Source organism: Ceratotherium simum, chromosome 12, assembly GCF_057802395.1.
Source record: "Ceratotherium simum simum isolate JZ-2026a chromosome 12, ASM5780239v1, whole genome shotgun sequence".
NCBI classification, from domain to species: domain Eukaryota; kingdom Metazoa; phylum Chordata; class Mammalia; order Perissodactyla; family Rhinocerotidae; genus Ceratotherium; species Ceratotherium simum.
In genome coordinates, this window is record NC_141911.1 from 34,608,200 (window position 1) to 34,629,457 (window position 21,258).

The 21,258-nt window shown below is 41.8% G+C and overlaps 2 protein-coding genes across 4 annotated transcripts in view; one reads left to right on the forward strand and one right to left on the reverse strand.

The window, feature by feature from the left end:
* Positions 1-21,258, forward strand: part of SH3D19 (SH3 domain containing 19) — a 166,748-nt gene that overhangs the window by 42,954 nt on the left and 102,536 nt on the right. The gene's annotated exons all lie outside the window — the stretch shown is intronic.
* On the reverse strand, positions 1,369-13,525 carry LOC147915820 (serine protease 48-like). The gene is made up of 9 exons (XM_087437545.1): positions 13,149-13,525; positions 6,141-6,207; positions 5,618-5,942; positions 5,435-5,473; positions 5,109-5,268; positions 3,128-3,402; positions 2,156-2,322; positions 1,702-1,956; positions 1,369-1,532 (listed from the first exon to the last, which is right to left on the reverse strand). Exons 3-8 carry the CDS (start codon positions 5,667-5,669, stop codon positions 1,711-1,713), a joined length of 939 nt encoding a protein of 312 aa, XP_087293671.1. The 5' UTR covers positions 5,670-5,942; positions 6,141-6,207; positions 13,149-13,525; the 3' UTR covers positions 1,369-1,532; positions 1,702-1,710.

Consider the following 21,258-nt stretch of genomic DNA (forward strand, 5'->3'; position numbering starts at 1 on the left):
TTCTCCCCCAAATACCTCTATTTAAAACTCCCTCATGCCTCTGTTTAATCCATGACTACTAAACACAGTCAGTCTCAGCTCCTTAGTCCAGACTCTTCCCTTGCTCTGCCTATGGTAGGCAGCCTTTAAGATGGCCCCAATGATTCTTGCCTCCTGATATTCACACCTATTGACTCCCTTCTAAAGAATAGAATACAACAGGGGCTGGCCCCATGGCTTAGCGGTTAAGTGCGTGCACTCTGCTATTGGTGGCCCGGGTTTGGACGCACCGCTTCTCTGGCCATGCTGAGGCCGCGTCCCACATACAGCAACTAGAAGGATGTGCAACTATGACATATAACTATCTACTGGGGCTTTGGGGAAAAAAAAAAGGAGGAGGATTGGCAATAGATGTTAGCTCAGAGCTGGTCTTCCTCAGCAAAAACAGGAGGATTAGCATGGATGTTAGCTCAGGGCTGATCTTCCTCCCAAAAAAAAAAAAAAAAAAAAGATAGAATACAACAGAAGTAATGAGATGTCAGTTTTGAGATTAGGTTATAAAAAGACTGTGACGGGGGCTGGCCCCATGGCGCAGGCGGTTAAGTGCGCACGCTCTGCTGTGGTGGCCTGGGGTTCGCCACTTCGGATCCCGGGTGTGCACCGATGCACCACTTGTCAAGCCATGCTGTGGCGGCATCCCATATAAAGTGGAGGAAGATGGGCATGGTGGTTAGCCCAGGGCCAGTATTCCACAACAAAAAAAAGAGGAGGATTGGCAGATGTTAGCTCAGGGCTGATCTTCCTCAAAACAAAAATAAATAAATAAATAAATAAATAAAAATAAAAAGACTGTGGCTTCCACCTTGGATGCTGTCACTTTATCTTGGATCACTCACTCTGGGGGAAGCCAGCTGCCATGAGACAGCCCTGCAGAGAGGCCTATATGAGTGAGCTTAGAAGCAGATCCTCTGAGGCCTGCCACAGATATATGAATGAGCTTGGAAACAGATCTTTTTCTGTTTGAGCTTTGAGATGACTGCAGCTGTGGCTGATAGCAGCAGCAGCCTCTTGAAGGACCCTGACCCGAACTACCTAGCTGAGCCCTCCCTGATTACTGACCCACAGAAACTGTCAGATAGTAAGTGTTTGTTGTTTTCAGCTGTTAAGCTTTGGGATCATTTATTATACAGCAATAGGAAACTAATTCACTGCCCCAGGCTCCTCTTGCCTAGCGTGCTTCAACTGAAACCTTCTAATCTACCGAGTCCCTGCTTTTTCTTCAGAACCTAGTCTAGTCCCAGATTGCATGGTTTCCGTCTTGAATTCAGCCAAGGGCAAACTAATTAACCTCTCTGGACCCCAGCTTCTTCATCTATAGAATGTGGGTATTGGTTGGGCCGGGTGATTTCCAGATCCCTTTCAGCCCTGAAGTTCTGTGCTTCTGGATTTTCCCAGGTCCTGTCTCCAGTTTCATCAAAAGAATGAATATGAGAAATAATAGTTAGAATCAATCAAACTTTATTAACACTGGGGATCTTGCTTTCCAGGTTGACCTGGAGGAAAAAAGGCAACAAACAGATTAGGTTTATGGGGGCTGTGCCTAGAGGTAGCAGAACTGCATTTCTTGCTTAATCTTCAAAATCTCTCTTCAAAATCCCTAACTTCTAGAATTTCCCCCTACTCCCTCATTCTTAATTGCCACTTTACCCTGGCTATACTGACCTCATCCGCTTAGGGTAGCCCCAAGAAAATGAGAGGCAGAAGTATAACAGGGAGGAGCCCAGAGATGTCCAAACTAGGAGTAGCAGAAAAGTCAGTATGTGAGATGGCTGATTTCTCAATCCAAGATTTGTAGAAACTGATGTTTGTATATACTGCAGGTTCATTGGCTCGGATGCAGTTTGATCCTCCGCTCACCACTCCTGCCAGGACCCAGAAATCCTCCACTTTACACATCAGAGGATCTCCTCTACTGCCCTGGGGGAGAGAGGAAAATTGGCTAGGCGATGCACTGTGCAGAGGGAGAGACTCTCCAATAGTCTAGCCAAGAACTGTGGAGTTAGGGCCTGTCCAGGCGCTTCTGGGTTCACCTGGGGACTCTGAGGATAGGAGACATGGAGGAAGCACACTGGGGAAGGGAAGGGCTCTGAAAGGTGCGTATAGGTTGGAGTCTTACTATACACTGATCCATCTGCCCCGCTGGGAGCTTGGAGCAGATCATAGCTTCACTGATGATGGGCTTGACTCCATGCAACAAGCTTTCTTTCTGATAGTAGTCACTGCATGTCTGGAGATCAGTGAGGGGCACTTTTAGCTCCTTCAGTATAGAAGATGGCTTCATATCTGTTAGGTCAAAGAGTCAAAGCTGTCTTAAAACATTAGGAAGCAACTTTCAGCTACCAATATAGATTTCATGCCTCTGATTTTCAAGAGTAGCTCAGATTTAGAATATTCTGGCCGCATATTAGGCAGCATTCTGATTTCTGATTTGGGAAATAGCCTGAAGGCTGAGTTCTCTGGGTCTGAACAAGGCCGAAGGCAGTTGCTCCTGCTCAGATACCACAAATAGTAGAAAAGTCTTGTGATTCAGAAAAACCCAAAACAATGATTGAAGTAGAATTAAGTTGTTTGGCTTTGGAATATATTTTTATATTTCATAGAATATAAAAAGGTAGATCTAATATACTGAGAAGAATCAAGATTGTTGATACAGAAATGAAGCTTTACTTTCCTAATCTGACTCGGGACTTGCTGAGCAGTCTTACTTTGTTGAATACATCTTCATGTCTGCTTCCCCTATCCACCTACCCGCACACACTCTACCCAGGTGTAGAGGGAGAACTATATTACTTCTTAGACTGAGAAGTATCCTCTCTCTAAGTTCATTGCCCTGTCCTTTTCACTTTTAAGGTCTTAGCACTATTGCTAAACAAGAGCAAAAGCAGATATAAATAAGCATAGAAAGTACAGCAGAAGAAATATGAAGGAGGCAAGGGGAAGGTACAGGGTCAGGGAGAATGCGAAGTCTGCATATACCTCAGATTAATTGCCTGGAGATTGCAATACATCTGGTGCTAGGGGTGGGATAGAGAGTAGGGGGAGAGAATGTCAGTTGAGGAAACAGCTCAGAAAATCTACTTATCCTCACATTGGTATATCCCAGAATAGCCCCAGCCAGTCACCCAGCAGGAGGTTGAGTTCTTCAGCTGGACTGCAGATGAGGGGAGGCAGATGGGCAGGACAACAGGGCTAAAAGAAACTGGGTAGGCCAGTTCTGCCATAGCGATGGCACTAGATGTGTTCTCCTGGAAGTCAGGGTGGGGAATAATCCTGGACACAGGTATTATCGTCATTTTGGAGTCTGCGCGACCAAAGACCTGAAGCGACCTCACCAATACACTGTATTTTCTGGTGTCCTTAGACCTGAGAAGAAGAGAAGCAGAACAGGCTCCATGGGTTTCTTGTGACACTGTCATGGAGTGTCACAGCAGAGCCCATAGTTCTGGAAGTTGCATTTTTCCTCTAGCTCTTTCTAAGCGTTTGTTCCTGCAATAAGTGTTGAGCATCTCCTGAGAATATAAATGAGACTTAGACGTGATCTGGCCCTCAGAGGGCTTTTGGTCTTAAGGATTGTGGCTGTGTATGTGGGGGGGTGGGGGTGGGGGTGGAGAGGAGAGAGAGAGACAAGCAACAAACAAGTAAACAAATATAAAATTTAAGTTGTGATAAAAAACAGACAGGATTTTAAGTTAGAGAGTAAAGGATAGGGAAAGAGTCTTTGGATTGGGTGATCAGGAAGGGTCTTGTTGAAGAGGTAACTTTTCAACTGAGTCCCAAAAGGTAGGAGTCAGCCATGAGAGCTATACGGAAAAGCATTCCAGACAGAGGGAATAGAGTATGCAAAGGCTGTGAGGGTGAGAAAGAGTTTGGCAGTTTCTAGGAATTGAAATAAACCTGGAATAGAATGGGAATGAGGTTGAAAAAATGAGCAGATATCTGATGATTCACCACTTGTAGACCACAGTGAGGCATCTGGGTTTTATTCTAGGTGTCTAGACAGCCACTGGAAGATTTGAAGGAGGGAGTGACATGATCTCACCTCTGACTTTTGAAAAAAATCACTTTGTTGTATGTATGAAGGTAGCAAAACCTATTGTACTATTGCAGTGGTCCGAAGATAGCTATGTTAGAGTCAAAGTATATTTTGGAAGTAAAACTAACAGAATTGGTGTATGCAGTAGATGTGAAGGGTGAGGGAAAGTGAGGTTCGTATTTCTGGCTTGAGCAACTGGTTATGTTGTTGAATGAGATGGGAAAGACAGAGAGTGAAATAGGTTTGGAGATATTTGTGGTGGTAAAAATTATAGTTCTGATTTGATCACATTACCTTTGAGATACCAATGAGATATCCAATGGAAATGCATCAGAACTAGAGTTCAGAGCTAGTGACGTAATTGTGGGTGTTATCAGCAAATATATGACTTTTTTTTTTTTTTGGTGAAGAAGATTAGCCCTGAGCTAACATCCGTTGCCAATCCTCCTCTTTTTGCTGAGGAAGATTGGCCCTGGGCTAACATCCGTGCCCATCTTCCTCTACTTTATATGGGACACTGCCACAGCATGGCTTCACAAGTGGTGCTTTGATCTGTGCCTGGGATCCGAACCTGCAAACCCTGGGCCACCCGCGGAAGTGGAGCAGGGGAACTTAACTGCTACACCCCCAGCAGTTAAGTTCCTATATTAGGCCCCTAATATACAACATTTTAAACCAGAGTAATGGATGGGTACGGTCACCTAGGGAGAGTGAAGAGGGCTCAGGACTGTGCATCCCGAATGGTGTGAGGATGTGGGCTGTAAAAGGAGGGGAATGTCTCCTTGGGTAGAGACTTAGATGGGGGGGGGACGACGACACTTTTTTAGGCACTCATTTCAATCAAGATGATTGTCAAATATGAAGCCTGAAGTCTGAGAGTAACTGCAGTGAACTGAGAGCTAGAGCAAGAAACATTTGGACCCACTTCTGCGGCACAACGTACTTTATGGGGCAGTGCAAGATAAACTCCTCTCTGACCTTAGCCAAGGAGCTCCGGTCACCCGCGTCCCCTGGTACTTCTTCCCGAAGCACTCACCGGAAGCAGCTCGCCACCGTCAACACCCACCGCTCTGAGATGAGAGTGGCGGCACAGACGTGAAACAAGCCCTGGCGGATGCTGACCTGCCAGGGCCACTGCCCCGCGTTGGCCTCCCTGCCTGAGGCGATGCCAGAGGAGACTGCGGGCCGCCCACAGACTGCCGACAAAGAGGAGAAAGGCGTGGGAGACCTGCCCCAGAAACCTGCCCCTCTGCCCCCACCTCTCCCTGCTTATTTCCCAAACCGGTGTCCTCTCGCCTCCTTGGCACAAATTCCCTTCCCTTGGTCTACCCAGGCATGCTCTCCCTGGCTGAGGTGCCTTACTTGACTTCAAGAGATTTTCTGGTTCCTCCTCATCTGTGACTAGGGAGAGAAAAGGAGAAATGTAGGAGACACCCATGATGGATTCTTGTTGCCATGGGAGGCCCACGCCCCATGCCCTGTGCAGCCTCTCCTGGGCTGGAGCCTCTACCCTCGCGGAGGACTCTCCTCACCCCAGGGCCTCACCTGAGAGCCCCAGCAGAAGGGACAATAGGAAGACACAGCCAGCAGGGCCCATGTCTCTGTTCTCAGAATCAGCACTTCCTGTTTCCTGGACTCAGGCTCCCAGGGAGAGGCCGGATGGGGAGCAGCCGGAAAATGGGGGCAGGACTAGCTTCTCCTCCTAGTTGGATTCCTCAGCTTCACCCCTGTCCTCTCCTTTGGTTTTTACCCCGGGCCAGGCACTGAAGGGACCAGGCTTCAGAAGTGCAGCTGCAGGACCCAGGGGGAGGAGCTGGGGCCTGAGGCGCCCCCTGCTGTCCGGGGAGAGCAGGGTGTCTGGGGTTCCTGCCTGTGGGGTGGGGGAGGGGCAGTGGGAAGAGGAGCAGGTTGAGTGTGGGCACTGGAAGAAGCAGGGGTCGCTCTGCACAGTGACCTTGATATGGGGCGGGACCGGGCTCATAGATCTCCCTCTGCCCAACCTGCTACATCTCAGCGACCTGCCCTAGTTGCTTCCATCTAACTCCCCCCTGACAGAGAGTAAACCAACCTGGGGCAGGTCCCTGTGCTTGGATCACAAATGGCTCTGCAGAGTGGCTGCTCCAAGTGCTTGGCCTCTAGAAGGATTACAGGGCAAGAGGAAATAAAATAGAGGAAATAAGCCAGTCAGTTACTTGACCAATATTTTCTGCTTTCTCTCTTCCCCTTTTTTGCTTCAATTTCTACCTGTTGTAATTTGTTCTTTGCCTTCCTAAGTCAGTAAGTATTTATTGGGTCTTTACTGTGTATGAGATATTGTGCTAAATGTGGAGCAGGACGTATAGAGAAGCATGAATCATGGGAGCTGCCTGCCTTCAAGGAGTTGAGCATCTGGTTGGAGAGAGGTGTGATAAGGAAATAATTCAGGATGTTTTCATTTGTAATTGATACCCTGTTCATTTAAAAACAGGGGTAGGGGGCTCTGAAAGCTGAATGACAGAGCATTTGTGTGCATGACACGGGCTGTTCAGCCTCATTCCTGGCTCTGCCACAGGTTGGTTTTGAGAACTTTTTTTTTTGTTGAGGAAGATTAGCCCTGAGCTAACATCTGTGCCCATCTTCCTCTACTTTTTTTTTACATGAGACTCCTGCCACAGCATGGCTTGATAAGCAGTGCATAGGTCTGCGCCTGGGATCCGAACCTGCAAACCCTGGGCCGCGGAAGAGGAGGGTGCGAACCCAACCACCACACCACCAGGCCGCCGTGAGAACTTGTGAGCTTAGACAAGGCACATAACCTAAGTGCTGAGCAATTGGTGGTTGCTTTTTTGAAAACGTGGTGATGATGAAACAGTTATTGAGCCTCTTTATGTTCTAGGCCCAGTGCTTGGCACAGGAGGGCATCATGGGTACAATAAAAATGAGCAGGATTAGAAGGCCTGTAGAAATAAAGGGGAGATTATACTTCCAAAAATCAAGAATGAGATTATTATAATTATTGAAATTGAGAATTAATTTAACTTGAAGCTTTCTAGAGACCAAGGTGGAAAAAAAAAAAAAGCTATATAGCTCACATCATTTGGTAGTAAGAAGCATACTCTTTAGTCAGGAGATAATCTTTTTCCCCTTGGCAATAAATTCAATGAGTTTGTTACAGTATTTTAAAAAGCACATTTGTTAACATAATAAGCCATTTTGTACGGGACTGAGAAACGTTCTTCGTTTTTTATGTTGTCTCTTAATAAATACTGATGCCGTCATTTTGAATCATGACTAAGGCATTTCTGTGAAGAACTAAACGAACTTAAATCAAGTATTGTTATGTAACTTGAAACAAAAGTAGAATTTAGAGAAGATGCCTCTTTCCTCTTTCAAATACCACTCTTTCCAGCTGTGCTTTGGAGAGGTCCATATTCTCTAGACATTCTTGTGACTGACATTTTGTTGACATTTTATTTCCTTGACTAAGGAGCCTGGCTTCTATTTCTGCCTCTGTGAGAGCCCATCTCAGCTTTGCCTGGTTATGGGCTGCAGGAAGGCCTATGGGAAGAACAATTCCAGAGCCAAATAAAAGTGGCAAAGATCTCAAGATATGAAGTCTCATCTCTCCCCATTTAGAAGGAAATGGATAAAGTCTCAGAATAGAAAGCAAAAATAATTTCAGCCATAATTCCCAGAAGTTAGAGTTATAGGATACTAATGTGTATGGTTAATAATACAGACAGTTAAAAACTCTAGAGAGAGAAGGACAGTTGAAAATCTTTGTTTTAATTCAAGTTGTCCTTTTGGTTTACAAAGAGAATAAACTGTTGTCTAGAAATGTTAAATTGATTCTAAATAGTTTAACATGTGATCGGTTACAGAAATTGGACAATATTTTACATTTGCATAAAATTTTTATCCACACAGTGGCTCTGTGAGAGAAGCATGTTTTTATTCCCATTTTATAAATGAGGAAACTGAGGACCTTGGAGGTTAAGTGTCTTAACTAGTTGTGTTATACTGTGCACTAGCGAAGCTGAGAGTTGCTTCTATTTCTTAGTCTAGTAGTCAGATTCAAATCCAGACCTCCTGATTCATTGTGTAGTAATCTTTTCCTCCATGCTACGGCAGCTTCCCAAGTCCAGGAGACATCATTGATTTATACAGCAATTATTTTTTCAGTGCCCGTGCCACACACTGTTCTAGAATAGAGGAGTGACAACATAGAAAAAGCCCCTGTCCCCATGGAGCTTACATTCTAGTTTTAGGTCTGGTCACAGATGCTTTGGAGAAAAATAAAACAGAGTAGGGATGCTGGGGTGGAGCATAAACTTTTAAATAGAGTGGTCAGGGAAGGCCTCACAGAGGTACTTTCTGACCAGGTATCTGAGGAAAGAGAGGCAGTCAGCCAGGTGGTTAACTGCGGGAAGAGAGGTTGATGCACGGAGGATAGCAGTACACAGCCTCTGAGGCAAGGGTGCGTTTGGACCGTCTGAGAAACACTGAAGCTGGAGCAGAGTGAGGGAGGGGCTCCAGTGATAGGAAATGAGGTCAGACAGGGAATGGGGGCCGGACCACGTAGGCCCTCCTAGGCTATTGTGAGGACTTTGGTTTGGTTTTTATTCTTAGTAAAATAGGAAGATTTTGATCTGACTTAAAGTTTTAAATGGATCACCCTGGCCACTGGGTTGAGAATGGTCAGGGATAGACGCCGGGAGACCAGTCAGAAAACCATTACTATAATCTGGGCAGGAGGTGATGGTGGCTTTGGACCCGGTCTACGGAGGCGGAAGTAGTAAGAAGTGGCAGATTCTGGTTGCGTTTTGAAGGTAGAGCCAATGGGGCTTGCTGATGGTTTGGAAGTGGGTATGAGAGAAAGAGAGGAGCTGATGACTTTAGGGTTTTTGGCCTGAGCCACTGGAAGTATGAAATTACCATTTACTGAGATGGGGCACAGTAGGAAGAGCAGGTTTTGGGGAGGTAGAGAAGTTCATTTATAGGCATGTTAAGTTTAAGATGCTTAATAGATGTCTAACTGGAAATATCCAGTGGGCAGTTGAATATTTGAATCTGGAATTGGGAGATTGCCACAAACTGAAGGGTTAGATTAGGGTGTCACCAGCATGTCATAGTATTTAAAGCCAAGAGATGAGATAAGGTCACGTAGGGAGTGAGTATAAATAAAGCCCACTGTGAGTTTTATGGATTAACCACACCAAAGTTTAGATGAGATAAACAGGAACAAATAAGAGACTGCGAGGTTAGCAATGAGATAGGCAGAGAACTGATAGTGGTATTCTGGAAGCCAAGTAGAGAAGGTGTTTCAAGGAGGAAGAAGTGATTGGCTGCCAAATGCTGCAGACAACAAAGAAGATTGTTGGATTTAGGATCATGGAATGGATTCAAGAGAGGGAGGGGAGTAATTGGAGATAGCAAATATAGGCAATTTTTGAAAGTAGTTTTGCTGTTAAAGGAAGTAGAGAAAGCTGGCAGAAGAGCCTGGGTGGTGCAGTTTTTTTGTTCTTGTTGTTTTAAGATGGGAGAAATTACATCATGTTTGTGTGCTAATAGAATTATCCAGTAAAGAGGGAGAGATTGATGATGCAGGAGAGAAAGTGGGAGGAATTGCTGAAGTGGTATCCTTGAGCAGACAGAAGGGAACTGAACCTAACTCACTAGTGGGAGGTGGGGCGAGGTGAAGATGCTTATATTGGAACACCAATAGGTCTTTCATACAAGAGGAGCAAAAGCAAGTATGTGGGCACGGATGCCATTTGGTAGGAGATGTGGTGGTAGAAGTTCTCTGCTGATTGTTTCCGATTCCTCAGTGGAATAGATAAGAAATCATCTATTGAGAGTGAAGATGGGAAGGAAAGTGTTGAGGACTTAAGAAGGAGTGAACTACTAGTCATGTATGAGTGTAGGGGGTGAATGGACCAGAGAAATAATAGTGTGACTGCTAGGCAGCAGAAAGGATCCACTTGAATTTAAAGTGAAATTGGCATGGTTGTATGTTCACTAGCTGTGTTCAGCAACGTGGGTGAAGGCATAGACAGGGCAGAGGGTTGGCTACAGCCATGGTGAGGTTTTCTGAAGTGGGTATGATGAAGAGGGAGAGAGGAAGGGAGTGATTATAATGATAAATTGTGAACTTCAGGTGGAAAGGAGGGAACTAAGGAATGAAGGGGGTGGGTGCAGCGAGTAAAGCAAGGTAAAAATTAGCAGATTATAAATCCTAATGGGGTTGAAAATTATTTGAATTGGCATTCTTGCTATAAGGAGTGCAAGAAAGATAATAAATGTGCTGGGAAAATGAGATGCTTAAAATCGAGATCATGGTAAGGGTGTAGTTAAAGGTGATAACAAGGCCAGGGAAGACCGTGGAAGTAGGAACTGAGGTCAGGTGAAAGATCATTTAGTCCTGAAGGCAGGACTGCCTTGGTGGAAAGGCAGTGAATGTTGGGGTGGAACCGAGAGGAGCTTATCAGGACCATGCAGAGGTCAGTGGTTCTTCTTTCTTTCACTTTCCCTGGAGTCCTTCAGAGTGAGGATCTGAACGCCAAGACCCCAGGCTAGAGGGCCACTGAAACTTGACTGCATCCATCAGTCGGCAGGCTTTGTTGACTGATCTCCAGCTGGGATTAATCTAGCCAAACTGCTATTTTTTTTCAGTCACAGTTTTCCATTTGGTTCAGAAAACCATCATGGGAGGAGACTGTATTAGGTCTAGTTGCATATGATCAGAGCAGAATGCCCTCTCTCTCCAGGCATGCAGATGGAAAGAAATCTGGAGTTAATAGTTATTATTAAAATATTAATAGGCCTGGTCCTTCTTCTGCTGCATGCTGGGTATAATATATGGTTGGGTTTTTTCATTACAATTATTGAAAAAATTTAAACAGTAGAGAAATGTATGAAGTAAAATAGAAAGTTTCCTTACTTGTTGTCTACTTCTAGCACCTCATGGGCTGTTTTTCTGAGCAGCATTACAGGTTTCTCCCCCTGTCTTTCCCTCTCTTTCTGCCTATACATATATTTTTATGTGGGGTCTGTATACACATATCTATCTGTGCATATATATGTTTATATCACAGAAAAAAGTGGAAGTGTTCTATAGGCAACTTAACTTTTCCCAACCAAAGTCCTTCCATGCCAGTATATACCAACCTGATTACTTTTTCTTTAGAACAGCCGCATAACATTACACAGTACAGAAGTAGCATAACTTTAAAATCGTGTCCATGTTGATGGACATGTAGGTTTTCTCTTTTTTTGCTATTATAAATCATGCTGCAACAATATATTCTTTACCACGCTTCTTGTGTACTTGTATAACTGCTATGACATGAATTGCTCTGACATGGAATTACCAAAGCAAAGACAGTGAGTTTTAAAGTCTGATCTCTATTCCCAAATCGTCCTCCAAAACGATGGCACCGATTTATAGTGATTGAGGGCATCTGTTTTCCCACCTCCTAATTCGTACTGGTTATTTATCTCCCTGTAATAGAACTATTAGGAGAAAACGTTTTAACCAAACAATACTGCACTAATTTGGGGGCAATAACTGAAACTGAGGAATAAGAAACATAGGAAGATATTTCATTTATATTCCTTGTGCAACAGATGGAATATTAATGCTTCTCCAAATTCTAAGACTTAGCTAAAACAGAGAGGGCCTTAATTAATTCCTTAGTTAAAGAGGAAAGTGATCAGAGGCAGGGCTGGAGAGTAAAGAAAGTCATCAAAATAAAAGAGCAGACCAGATTTTTCTTCTTTTGTTCCTGAAAATGTTGTTTCTAAATCTATTTTTTTTAACAAGTTTGCAAAGATTTCAAGTTCTCTGATAAGCCCTTATAAGGTATCAATTTCAGATTTTATCTGAGTTTAATTCTGAGTTTCTGGTGACAAAATTGGAAAGAAATTTTATATCAGTAATCACATTTTCAGATCTTTAAACTGACCTTTTTTGGAAGGAGAGACCTGTAATAGTACTTATTTAATACATCATAGTACAGATTTAGTACTGCTTTTTCATTTTCTCATGCTTATTCTATATAAAATCTTGTTTTTAAATCTCTCTCCAGCTAAAACTTATACTTCTCATTGATGGCTTGATAACGTTCTAAAACTTTTTTCAAAGAAATCTTTGAAAACAAGTTTTAGGTATGAAACTTCTAGAAGAGCCAAGTATAATTCTTTTTCTTTTATTTAACTAAGAACACATTTTAAAATATTGTGACTTTTATGGATATAATGAATATATACCTAGGATGAAGGTTATGTACAGACTCTGGAAGTACGTATGAGTATACGTATGTTTTGGATACCTTTATTGTGAATTCATACTTGTCAGCACAATAATTACATACCCTTGAGTGCTTTATAGTTGGGCTTTCATGTAAGTACACATCTGTTTAAAACTCATAACAATGTTGTAATACGCACTTAAATGTTTTTGAGGCTCACTTTATGTCTTTGAGGAGAAGATGATAGAAAAGTAACAGATGGCCAACAAGGATGTTAAGCTGACAAGGAAGCAACTTCATTGAGTTGCTTTAGTTCCTGAATAAAAAAAGCTTAAATCGAGGCGGAGTCAAGATGGCGGCGTAGGCAGACTCTGAACTCACCTCCTCCCGTGGACACAGCCAATTTACAACTACTCGTGGAAAAATTACCCCTGAGACAGAACTGAAAACTGGATAAGAGGAACTCCTGCAACAACGGACAATCCTAACTGAGGTAGAAGAGGCAGAGACTCCCTTCCGGAGAGGAAAAACGCCGCCTTCACAAGCCGCCAGCTTCACGGCCGCCGGGAGCAGCTCACAGGTACGCACCCTCCCTGGAGGCGCGGGGCCCTGAGCCGGGGAGTGCCCCCGCTGTGGGCATTTTGTGGACCCAGCACAATCGACACCAGCGGCATAATATTTGACTTTGCCTGCTACTAAAGCATTCGGGAGCACCCCCAGAAAACCCGGTTCACAAAGAAACTAAAACTGGCTCTTAAAGGGCCCGCGCACAAACTCACCCATTCCAGAAAGCATCCTAAAGTCACCAGAAAGAAAGGTGCACAGTGCTGGGGTGAAAAGAGACTCACCTAATAGGCCCTGAGTGCATCTCAGTGAGGGGTGAGACCTCTCCAGGGACTGGGACATTGGCGGCGGCCATTGTTGTGGCCTGGTGTGAGCGTGCTGACACAGATGCCATTGGAGTTCTCCCTGAGGCCTGCTAGCCCAGGGTCTGCTCCACCCGCTAGAGCGCCGATTTAATCCAGCTCAGCCAGGGCAGGCAGCCCACCCTAGAGACTGGCCCCACCCAACAACAAGCCCTCAGGCAACGTGTGGGCCTGCATAGATTGGTGACTGGATTCTCTGCAGCCTGGCAACTGAGCTGACTTGAGTGGGGCAGGGTGTGCACAAGGAGCGGGTGGAGAGTGTGGGGTGGTGGTGGAGTGTGTGGGGCTCCCGCCGTGGAGAGACTGGGTCCGCTTGGGGGTCGGGGTGCTCACACCAGGCAGGACTGTGTTGACTGTGTGTGTGGACCTGTGGGCAACAGGGCTTGTCAGCTGCAGAAGACTTGTGCTTCTCAAAGACCCACATAGGAGGTTTGCCCCACCTTCCAAAGCCTGAAACAATTGGGTGCTTCTGTGCCTGAGGCCAGCCCCACCCAGCTGCAATCCTCAGAGAGCCGACAAGAGACCTAATAGGCTAGAGGCTTACAGCAATTGTAAGGCCCTGAGCCTAACAACCTGCCACGCTGGGGGCCTACTCAGTTAAAAGAAATACTGCAACACAAATGTGGTATTAGAACTTACAGCCAACTGTGCTGGGGCTCCCCACACCTGATAAAGAGACTGAAGGGCCCACAACAACTACAAATAGCTGAGCATTACAACAGCTGGCCAGGAGCATAACTCAGCCTCCCTGGGCACCTATAGGGAGAGCTAACAGGCCACAATAGAAGGACACACATAGCCCACATAGGGGTCACCCCTGGAACATTGAGAACTGAGGGAAGCACACTGGAAACCTCCTAAGGCATCACTTACATAAGGTCACCTATCCAAGAGCAGGAGACGTAGCTGACCTACCTAATACATAGACACAAGCACAGGGAAAGAGGCAAAATGAGGAGGCAAAAGAATACATTCCAAGTAAGGGAACAGGACAAAACCCCAGAAAAGGAACTAAGTGAAACAGAAATGAGCAACCTACCCGACAGAGAGTTCAAACTAAGAGTGTTAAGGATGCTCACTGATCTGGGGAGAAGAATAGATGAACTCAGTGAGAATGTCAACAAAGAAATGGAAGATATAAAAAGAACCAATCAGAAATGAAGAATACAATACTGGAAATGAAAAATTCATTAGAGGGACTCAAAAGCAGAGTAGAGGATACAGAAGAACGGATCTGTGAGCTGGAAGAAAGACTAGAAGAAATTACCCAAGGTGAACAGGTAAAAGAGAAAAGAATTAAAAAGAGTGAGGACAGTCTAAGGGACCTCTGGGACAACATCAAGCGCACTAACATCCGTGTTATAGGTGTCCCGGAAGGAGAAGAGCGAGACAAGGGGGCAGAGAATCTATTTCAAGAAATAATAGATGAAAACTTCCCTAACTTAAGGAAGGAAACAGACATCCAGGTACAGGAAGCACAGAGAGCCCCAAACAAGATAAACCCAAAGAGGCCCACACCAAGACACATCATAATCAAAATGTCCAGAATTAAAGATAAAGAGAGAATCCTAAAAGCCGCAAGAGAATGTCAAGTTAAATACAAAGGAAACCCCATAAGGCTATCAGCTGACTTCTCAGCAGAAACCTTACAGGCTAGAAGAGAATGGCACGATATATTTAAAGTGCTAAAAGAAAAAAACTTACAGCCAAGAATACTCTACCCAGCAAGGTTATCATTCAAAATGGAAGGAGAGATCAAAATTTTCCCAGATAAGCAAAAATTAAAGGAGTTTGTCACCAAGAAACCAGTGCTACAAGAAATGTTAAAGGGACTGATTTAAGGGGAAAAGAGAAGACCACAAATAGGAAAAATTATCTATTTCCATGATTAGAACATAATGGATACAAATGCACAAAAAAGAGGTTAGATATGATATCAAAAACATAAAAGGAGGGAGGAGGGGAGTTAAAGAGTACAGCTTTCAGACAGAGGTCAAACTAAAGTGACCATCAATTCTGTATAGAAGAAGTAAGGAACAGAGAAGGACTACTACAACACTGAGGAAAAAAAAAAAAAAGTTAAAAAATGGCAGTAAGTACATACTTATCAATAGCTACTTTAAACGTCAATGGACTAAATGCTCCAATTAAAAGGCATAGGGTGGCTGACTGGATAAAAAAACAAGACTCATATATATGCTGCATACAAGAGACACAGTTCAGACCTAAAGACACTCACAAACTGAAAGTGAAGGGATGGAAAAAGATACTCCACGCAAATGGCAATGAAAAGAAAGCTGGGGTAGCAGTACTCATATCAGACAAAATAGACTTTAAAACAAAAACTGTAAAAAGAGACAAAGAAGGGCATTACATAATGATCAAGGGAACAATCCAACAAGAGGATATAACACTTGTAAATATCTATGCACCCAATGTAGGTGCACCTAAATATATAAAGCAATTATTAACAGACATAAAAACAGAAATAGACAGTAACACAATAATAGTAGGGGACTTTAACACTCCACTTACACCAACGGATAGATCATCCAAACAGAAGATCAATAAGGAAACATTGGCCTTAAACGACACACTAGAACAGATGGACCTAGTAGATATATACAGAGCATTCCATCCAAAAACCGAAGAAAACACGTTCTTTTCAAATGCACATGGAACGTTCTCCAGGATTGATCACATATTAGGCCACAAAACAAGTCTCCATAAATTTAAGAAGATTGAAATAATACCAAGCATCTTTTCTGACCACAACGGTATGAAACTAGAAATCAACTATAGGAAGAAAATCAGAAAAGCTACAAATACATGGAGATTAAACAAAATGCTACTGAACAACGATTGGGTTAACGAAGAAATCAAAGAAGAAATCAAAAAATACCTGGAGACAAATGAAAATGAAAATACGACATGCCAGAATTTATGGGATACAGCAAAAGTGGTTCTAAGAGGGAAGTTTATAGCGATACAGGCCTATCTCAACAAAAAAGAAAAATCTCAAATAAACAATCTAACAATGCACCTAAAGGAACTGGAAAAAGAAGAACAAACAAAGCCCAAAATCAGTAGAAGAAGGGAAATAATAAAAATCAGAGCAGAAATTAATGAAATAGAGACCAAAAAAACAATAGAAAAAATTAATAAAACCAAGAGCTGGTTCTTTGAAAAGATCAACAAAATTGACAAACCCTTAGCTAGACTCACCAAGAAAAAAAGAGAAGGCACAAATAAGTAAAATCAGAAATGAAAGAGGAGAGGTTACAACAGACACCTCAGAAATACAAAAGATTATAAGAGAATACTATGAAAAGCTGTATGCCAACCAATTCGACAATCTGAAAGAAATGGATAAATTCTTAGAATCATACAACCTTCCAAAACTGGATCAAGAAGAAGTAGAGAATTTGAATAGACCAATCACCAGTAAGGAGATCAAAACAGTAATCAAAAACCTCCCCAAAAATAAAAGTCCAGGACCAGACGGCTTCCCTGGTGAATTCTACCAAACATTCAAAGAAGACTTAATACCTATCCTTCTCAAACTCTTCCAAAAAATTGAGGAGGGGGAAGCTCCTAACTCATTCTACGAAGCTGACATTACCCTGATACCAAAACCAGACAAAGACAACACAAAAAAGAAAATTACAGGCCAATATCACTGATGAACATCGATGCGAAAATCCTCAACAAAATACTAGCAAATCGCATACAACAATACGTTAAAAGATTATACACCATGATCAAGTGGGATTTATTCCAGGGATGCAGGGATGGTTTAACATTCGCAAATCAATCAACGTAATACACCACATTAATAAAATGAAGAACAAAAATCACATGATCATCTCAATAGATGCAGAGAAAGCATTTGACAAGATACAGCATCCATTTATGATAAAAACTCTGAATAAAATGGGGATAGAAGGAAAGTACCTCAACATAATAAAGACCATATATGAGAAACCCACAGCTAATATCATCCTCAATGGTGAAAAACTGAAAGCTATCCCTCTAAGAACAGGAACCAGACAAGGATGCCCACTGTCACCACTCCTATTTAACATAGTATTGGAAGTCCTAGCCAGAGCAATCAGGCAAGAGAAAGAAATAAAAGGATCCAAATTGGAAAGGAAGAAGTGAAACTGTCACTATTTGCAGATGACATCATTTTATATATAGAAAACCCTAAAGAATCCACCAGAAAACTTTTAGAAGTAATAAACGAATATGGTAAAGTTGCAGGATACAAAATCAACATACAAAAATCAGTTGCATTTCTGTACACTAACAACGAAGTAGAAGACAGAGAAATTAAGAATACCATCCCATTTACAATTGCAACAAAAAGAATAAAATACCTAGGAATAAACTTAACCAAAGAGGTGAAAGATCTGTACACTGAAAACTATAAAACATTTCTGAAAGAAATTGAAGAAGACACAAAGAAATGGAAAGATATTCCGTGCTCTTGGATTGGAAGAATTAACATAGTTAAGATGTCCATACTTCCTAAAGCCATCTATAGATTCAATGCAATCCCTATCAAAGTTCCAACAACATTTTTCACAGAAATAGAACAAAGAATCCTAAAATTTATATGGAACAACAAAAGACCCCGAATAGCTAAAGGAATCCTGAGAAAAAAGAACAAAGCTGGAGGTATCACACTCCCTGATTTCAAAATATACTACAAAGCTATAGTAACCAAAACAGCATGGTACTGGCACAAAAACAGACACAAAGATCAATGGAATAGAATCGAAAGCCCAGAAATAAACCCACACATCTATGGACAGCTAATCTTTGACAAAAGAGCCAAGAACATACAATGGGGAAAAGAAAGTCTCTTCAACAAATGGTGTTGGGAAAACTGGATAGCCACATGCAAAAAAATGAAAGTAGACCCTTACCTTATATCATACACAAAAATTAACTCCAAATGGATTAAAGACTTGAATGTAAGACCTGAAACTATGAAACTCCTAGAAGAAAACATAGGCAGTACGCTCTTCGACATCGGTCTTAGCAACATCTTTTCAAACACCACATCTGACCGGGCAAGAGAAACAATAGAAAAAATAAACAAATGGGACTACATCAAACTAACAAGCTTCTGCACAGCAAAGGAAACCATCAACAAAACGAAAAGACAACCTAACAATTGGGAGAACATATTTGCAAACCATACATCTGATAAGGGCTTAATCTCCAAAATATATAAAGAACTCATGCATCTCAACAACAACAAAACTACCAACCCAATTAAAAAATGGGCAAAAGACCTGAACAGACATTTCTCCAAAGAAGATATACAGATGGCCAACAGACACATGAAAAGATGTTCAAAATCACTATCTATCAGGGAAATGCAAATCAAAACTACAATGAGATATCACCTCACGCCCGTCAGAATGGCTATAATTAACAAGACAGGAAACAACATGTGTTGGAGAGGATGTGGAGAGAAGGGAACTCTCATACACTGCTGGTGGGAGTGCAAACTGGTGCAGCCACTATGGAAAACAGTATGGAGATTCCTCAAAAAAGCAAGGATAGAACTACCATATGATCCAGCTATTCCACTGTTGGGTATTTATCCAAAGAACTTGAAAACACCAATTTGCAAAGGTTCATGCACCCCTGTGTTCATTGCAGCGTTATTCACAATAGCCAAGACTTGGAAGCAACCTAAGTGCCCATCAAGGGATGAATGGATAAAGAAGATGTGGTATATATACACAATGGAATACTACTCAGCCATAAGAAACGATAAAATCCAGCCATTTGTGACAACGTGGATGGACATTGAGGGTATAATGCAAAGTGAAATAAGTCAGAGGGAGAAGGTCAAATACCGTATGATTTCCTTCATTAAGTAGTAGATAATAACAACAATAAACAAACACATAGAGACAGAGATTGGATTGGTGGTTACCAGAGGGGAAGGGGGGAGGGAGGAGGGTGAAAGGGATAATTCAGTACATATGTGTGGTGATGGGTTGTAATTACTATTTTGGTGGTGAACATGATGTAATCTATGCAGAAATAGAAGTACAATGATGTACACCTGAAATTTTTACAATGTTATAAACCAATGTTACTGCAATAAACAAAAAATTAAAAAAAAAAAAACAGACACAATCTAAATCTGCATCAGTAGAAGAATGGTTAAATAAATGACAACATGTTCATGCTGGCAAATTCAGTAGATGTTTAAAAATATGATGCAATGTTAATAATAGAAAGGTCAGTTAAAGAAAACATTACCAACACATATCATTAAGTAGTACAGGCATGTTGTAGAACAATAGATTTGATATAATCTCATTATGAAAGAAAATGACTCATGGAAATGTATAGAAGGTGAGAAGGAAAATGCACCATGGTATTAACAATGATTACATCTGGAAACAAGAGTAAGATTAGAGAGAGTCATAAAGAAAGATTATTACTTTTTTGAGTTTTTTTGAATTTTAATAATGAGATTATATACATGTATTTGAATTTTTATAGTGTAATTATGTACCTGTATTTGTCATGTAATGTTTAAAATGTTGGAATAAAGAAATTATAATATTCATATAAAAAAAAAAAAGCTTAAATCAGTATAAATATACTTTAAGAAAATCTTGGGAGTATATTTCCACTGAAGTGTTTTGTTTTGTTGTGTTTTTGCAGGGGGGCTGCCAGGCAGGGAGGAGGGAGAAAAAGAGGCAAGAGCAAGAAGATGGATTTGAAACCATGTTTATGGTTCCAAAGTTAGCACTCTTTCCACTTCTTCAAGAGTCTGTTTTCTGTTGACTTTTATCATTGGAAGAAATTCTCAATGCTCAAAGCAGTTTTTCCTAATCTTAGATCTAAATACGCTACTGACTGGATAATACATGTTTGAACATGTAAAAATATTTTCTTGTTAAATTAGTTTTAATCTTATACTTAATGTTTCCTTTTGTATGGGGAGAACCTTGAAGCAAGGATCAGAAATCAAATGACACTAATACCTCCTAACTAAAGAAATCTCTGTTAAAAGCTAACTAAAAATATATTGGCTGGATTTGTAATCAGCTGGGTTTAATTCTTAGCACTAAATTCCTGAACATTATGGGTAAAACACTTTGTCCAATTCAGAAGTAGCTAGACTTTTTCCAGACTCTCATTAGGAAAAAAAAGAAAAGAAAAGAAATTAAGAAAAAGGAAATAATTTAAAACTATCTCATATCTCATAGTTAGAAAATATGGTTAACATGAAGTAAAGAAAAATGGCAATTTCTGATATGTCTGGAGGCAGCATGGTTATTGTGATCATATTTAGTATTTTCTTCCTATTGGGACTATTAAGAATACATGTTTATGGAAGTCTCAGTACTGAACATAGGAAAATGAGAACAATCATACTGTTTGTTTTTTCCATAAGTACCAGGTAGCTTTAATGAACTATAAGAAAATTATACCACTTGTGCACAGCACCACATTTTCTTAAAAGTAAATAATTTTTTATATAATATAGTCACATTATATGCAATATGTCTAAGATTTGACTCTACTATTTTACTTAATCCATATAAAATAAATGCATCTGTTCATATGCACTAAGGTTATAGAGTTGTACTATTCAAACAAAGTGGAGGGCCGGCCCTGTGGCTTAGCGGTTAAGTGCGCGTGCTCCGCTACTGGCAGCCCAGGTTCGGATCCCCGGTGCACACCGACGCACCGCTTGTTCGGCCATGCTGAGGCCACCTTCCACATACAGCAACTAGCAGGATGTGCACCTATGACATACAACTATCTACTGGGACTTTGGGGAAAAAAAAGGAGGAGGATTGGCAATAGATGTTAGCTCAGAGCCAGTCTTCTTCAGCAAAAAGAGAAGGATTTGCATGGATGTTAGCTCAGGGCTGATCTTCCTCACAAAAAAAAAAAACCCAACAAAGTGGAGGGGCTGGAGATAGCAGCAGGGATTGATTCTAAATGGGCATAAGGGATCTTTTTAGGGTGATGGTAAGATTCTAAA